The sequence below is a fragment of the Acanthisitta chloris genome, unplaced genomic scaffold (genome assembly GCF_000695815.1).
Source record: "Acanthisitta chloris isolate BGI_N310 unplaced genomic scaffold, ASM69581v1 scaffold11574, whole genome shotgun sequence".
NCBI classification, from domain to species: Eukaryota; Metazoa; Chordata; class Aves; order Passeriformes; family Acanthisittidae; genus Acanthisitta; species Acanthisitta chloris.
The window spans coordinates 8,451-13,362 of NW_008668810.1; the positions used below are offsets into that span (position 1 = coordinate 8,451).

The 4,912-nt window shown below is 37.0% G+C and overlaps 1 protein-coding gene across 1 annotated transcript in view; it reads right to left on the reverse strand.

Annotated features, from left to right (window-relative positions):
- Positions 1-242: 242 nt before the first annotated feature.
- The window catches only part of MACC1 (metastasis associated in colon cancer 1), a gene marked incomplete at its 5' end in the record, with an annotated part of 12,088 nt that continues 7,418 nt past the window's right edge, over positions 243-4,912 (reverse strand). Inside the window, one exon of the mRNA XM_009073081.1 lies at positions 243-458. Within this exon, the coding sequence (XP_009071329.1) occupies positions 243-458 (216 nt within the window). The remainder of the gene's footprint in view (positions 459-4,912) is intronic.

The window sequence follows — 4,912 nt, forward strand, 5'->3', positions numbered from 1 at the left end:
AATACCCTATAGAATTCAAGTCATTTTTGTTGACCTCATTAGTTTAATCCCCCATTCTTTTCTTATTTACTCAAAATCCTTTAGCAAGCTCTAGCAGCCTGTGGTTGAGAACTGTGGGGCTAGACCTATCATCAACTCAGGTAAAACAAACTGCATTCCATCATGCTCTGCAAGCATCACTGAAACATAAATATCAGCAGTACAGTTTCCTAAGAATTTTTCCAAAAACGTATCTTGGTTGTCTATTCTTCTTCCTCCATTTTGGAGAAAGCACTTGCCCTTAACACCTCCATGCAGTTCACAAGAATCAACGTTCCAGTTAACTCTCGCCATTGTTTTGTTACTGGGTTTTTCATTTTATCCAAGGCTGATTGCAGGTCTTGTAAGACATCCCTGTAACCATCTCCATAATGGGCAGCCCACGTGTAGAGAAAGTCATATGCAGGTTTCCACATCATCTGAAAATAAGAGGGGAAAACAGTTTTAGTTGCAGAAATTGAATTATTGAAGAAAAAAGAAAATCTAAATGGTAGAAAAATCACAGAAAAGAAAAGACAAGGTGTTTGATCCCTAGCCATGCTGAAATGCTTTACTGCAAAAGGCATGTTGATATAAAACATCCAGTAACCTTGGGTACTTCATTTCTATGAATCTCTCAAATTCTTAGAGTGGCAAATAATGGAATGATAGACTCTTCATTCAGATGATTATCGCCAAGTCAATATATATCCTTGTCTGAAAGTATAATTCAGAGAAGAAGGGTGGAAGGAAAACATTTTTCCTCTTGATCATTTTTTTGCAGTGCATACGCCCTGCAAGGCTTTCCCTATTTGGTTGTGCTTTTGATGGTTATTGCCTCATTAATCAACATCCTACTGTCCCTCTGCTTAGCCTGGAAATTTTAAATGTGCTTCTTGCCTTTACAGAAGTGTTTTGTGGTAACAGCAGCAGGAAGTTTAGACAAAGCCCGGCTAGAACTTAACCTGGCTACTGCCATTAAAGACAATAAAAATATTTCTATAAAGACATCAGCAACAAAAGGAGAGCTAAGGAGAATCTCCAACATTTATTAGGTATGGGGTGAGGGGGGAAATAGTGGCAAAGGATGAGGAAAAGGCTGAGATACTTAATGCCTTCTTTGCCTTAGTCTTTAATATCAAGACCAGTTGTTCTCTGGGTACCCAGCCTGCTGAGCTGGAAAACAGGGACAAGGAGCAGAATGAAGCCCCTCTAATTCATTCAGAATGGATATTTGAAAAAAAAATTCTTCACTGAAAGTGTAGTCAGGCATTGGAATAGGCTGCCCAGGAAAATGGCTGAGTCACCATCCTGGAAGTATTTAAAAGATGTGTAGATGCAGTACTTAAGAGACATGGTTTAGTGGTGGACTTGGCAGTGCTAGGTTAACAGTTGATCTAAATGATCCAACTAGATGATCTTAAAGGTCTTTTCTGACTTAAATGATGTTATGATTCTAACGTGATTTACCTATAAACTCTGTTTTAAAGAAAGGAAGCTCAAACACTCAAAAAGCAAGAAAGTAAAACATATTTTTTTAAAAAAATTGGATATACAATTTAAAAACTGTCCTGCAAGAAACAAATGAAATTAAAAGATACGTTACCAGTGCTCCTTTTTTCAAACTACAATATATTTGGTTTATGCCAAACAAATGGAGCAGATCCATAACAGGTGTAACTTGTCATTGGTCTAGTGACATTAATGAAGTTATGGCAGCATGATTCAGATACCAAGCTGGACTTATATCTTTCAAAATGCTGATTAAATTTGCACAGTTAACAAACAAAATAATTGTTTTCCCAGCTATTGCTTATCCAAATGTTACTTGGGCTATCCACTTTCCAGATTCCCACTCCTCATTGGCAATTAAGGTTTTGCAAATAGCAATTGAGTTAACAATTGCAGGGATGATACACAATGCCACAAAAAAAACCCCATCACTTTCCTATGAGGTTCTGGTATTTTCTCTTTTAACAGGAACACACTTATGCATAGTAGTAAAGCATATGGACTGATGAATAAAGATTTATACATATACACAAAAGTGTTCAGGAAGTTGAGATTTTTTAAGATCTTTTTCTCTTTCATTGGAAATGCAGTTGTTACTGTTCTGAAGGATAATTCTGAAGGAAACTGGCTATTTCCTCAATATAATCTTATTAATTTGCAGAGACATAAAGCTCTTCTTACTTAATTTAAGCTTTATTTACCTGGTCCCTTGAGGAACTGAGCAGCAGGATAATTTTTTTGCTAATAGTTGTGAGCTCTTCTCCACATTTGGGCTAAGAACTTTCAACTTACCCCAAGACTGATTCTATCATAGTTTCTGTAAACATCTCCTTCCACTTCTTCTGCCTTTCTGCCCCATACCCAAATGGAAAAATCTATCAAACTTTCATCCCCAGTAGCATGTCTCACAGTCTGATTAGTCTAGCTTCTGCCTTGAGTTTAAGCCATAAAAGATGCCTATGCTTTCAGTGAAATTTCTCACTTTAGGTCTAAGGAAAGGATAGGTGGCATCATTTACCCAAATGTATGGTGCTTAGTGTTTGCTTTAAGCAAGTCTATCTTAAGTCATAACCATAAAGTTACAAAAAGAGAAAAGTACTTTGGTGGAGGGAGGAGATTGATGAAGTCTTTTTTTTCGAGAGGCTAACTTGGAAAGTAAGTTTCTAAATGCAGCACTGCAAATACTATACATTAGAGCATATTTTAATGAACTAATGCAGTTCACCACTGTTGTATTTATGCTAAGACTAGAAAGTTTCTGTGTTCCTATTGTTAGCTTGAGAGCCAAGGTAGCCAACAAGAGAAGCTGGGATTTCCTGAAATTCTGCTGCTGGCTATGTCTTTTCTCGATCTCTCTTCCTTGTTGTCCTTATATTCTTCTTAGACCAAGATATTTAAAGAACTGAGGTACAGTCTTCTGTCTTCACTACAATGTGAAAACACAGTGAATATGAAAAGACAATATGCTTTGACTTATGCTGAAGGTCAGTCTGACAATGCAATAAGACAATTGGCTGAAATATGCTTAAATATAAACCTTAGTTTTCTCTACTCTGTCAAAACTGATTTTATTTTATCCCTGGGACAAAAGAAAATAAGGGGGGGGGGTAGGAATGCTGGAATCAAAAGCTTTGTAAACTGGTCATTGCTGAAGAATGATTAACTCAGCAATAATTTACATACTCACCACATTGAACTAACACTGCAAATCAGGCAGTGATTCTAAGGAAGGTTCTTTTTCACTTACACGTACTCTAATGCAAAGATGAACTGAAGTGCATTTGACATTCCCAAATTATATCAATGCAGATTTTCAGGCAAAATATTAAATCACTGCAGCATTCCAGTCAAGTCTCATCTCAGCTGTACACATGAGTTTTCCCTCTACTGCCCCTGTCTCTGCTGAGTAGGTAATAATGATGCCTACATCCTCTGTAAAGTAATTTGGAATTTACTGATGAAAAGCACTTCATAATCTATGCACCAATTGTATGTGCCTCAAGTTGCCTTTGTGATCATCTGGGAGAAGATTTCTCCCACCAAGAAAAGCATTAAGTTTCAAAGCAGAAATTTTTTCAACCAATCAGTCCTCTTGATGATGGAACAGTCCTTGATGGGTAATGAATTAATTAATATTTTCAGATAACCCTCAATAATTACTCAAAGCTTATTACCTCCCTCCCCCATTCTTGCTTAGTTTCTTGTTTCCAGGCCAACAACTACTATCAATAAGGAAGTTCAGAGGTCAGAAGAAAGCACTGAAATTCAGTAGAAAGAACTGAAATTTAAGGTTAGAGTCACAGGACAGTGAGGGTGCTGATTGTTTGCATGAGACACCAGTGCTAGAAACCTGGTGTTGTCTGAACTCACACACATGTGGACAAGTACTATTACAAAGCTCACACAAAACCAGTACATTCTCCATAGGCCCAATATAATCCTTGAGCTATGACACAAAAATAAAGCAAAATTCTGACCTTTCTTTCCTTGTGGAATGTTCCCTTAAAAAATAGAACATACTGTATTACTGACTTTTTTTGTGATGAATGTGACTGTACTATCTTCCAGCAGCAGTGACTGTCAGTGAAAGGCAGAGAATTTTGTGGGTGGTTTATCATAAAAATGATGTAAAAAAACTCTTGAGAACAAAAGAATAGAGTGTATGAGGTAAGAGATTTCATGGAAAACAGAAACCCATTTAAAACCAAGTAAATGTTTATTTATATATATTGATATATGTTTTCTTGATATATAAAAATAAATAGGTATGGCACTACAAAAGAAGTGTTTAAGATTGTTTGAGTTCTGCTGGCTGCTAGCAAAGGAGAAACACTTCCAAATACCATGGAGACCAGTTGACTCTCATGTTGTTCTGGTCTAGGTGAATAAATGTGGAATTTTGATCAAATATTGATTGGGAAGAGAGTGCAGAGCATTCAAAGAGAATAAGAGGTGGTCGTTCATGATTAGAGCAGAAATATCTTGATAGTTATCACCAGACAGATAAAACTGAGGTGACATTCACTGGATTCAGACTGTGGAAAGGAGAATACATTTGGCAGGGAACAGGAAGAATCAGCCACAGGGAAAGAAAAAGGAAGAAAAAAAATATCTTGAGTAGTTGTGAACCTGTGAATGGGAAATAGCAATTCCTTTGGTACTAAGAAGTGAGAGACAAGAAATTCAGTCTGGATCATGTTCATTACCTGCAATAATCAGGAGATGAAGGTACAGACAGAGGGAGTGTTGTGCCTGAATTTAAGTGCTCAAGGTAGAAAGATCAGCTTGAGCATCATTCAGCAATGCTTATAAAAGAGGATTTTCAGGGTAAAACACAGCCTGGGACCTAGAAGTCCTTGGCACATAACTCTGTGGGAAAGAG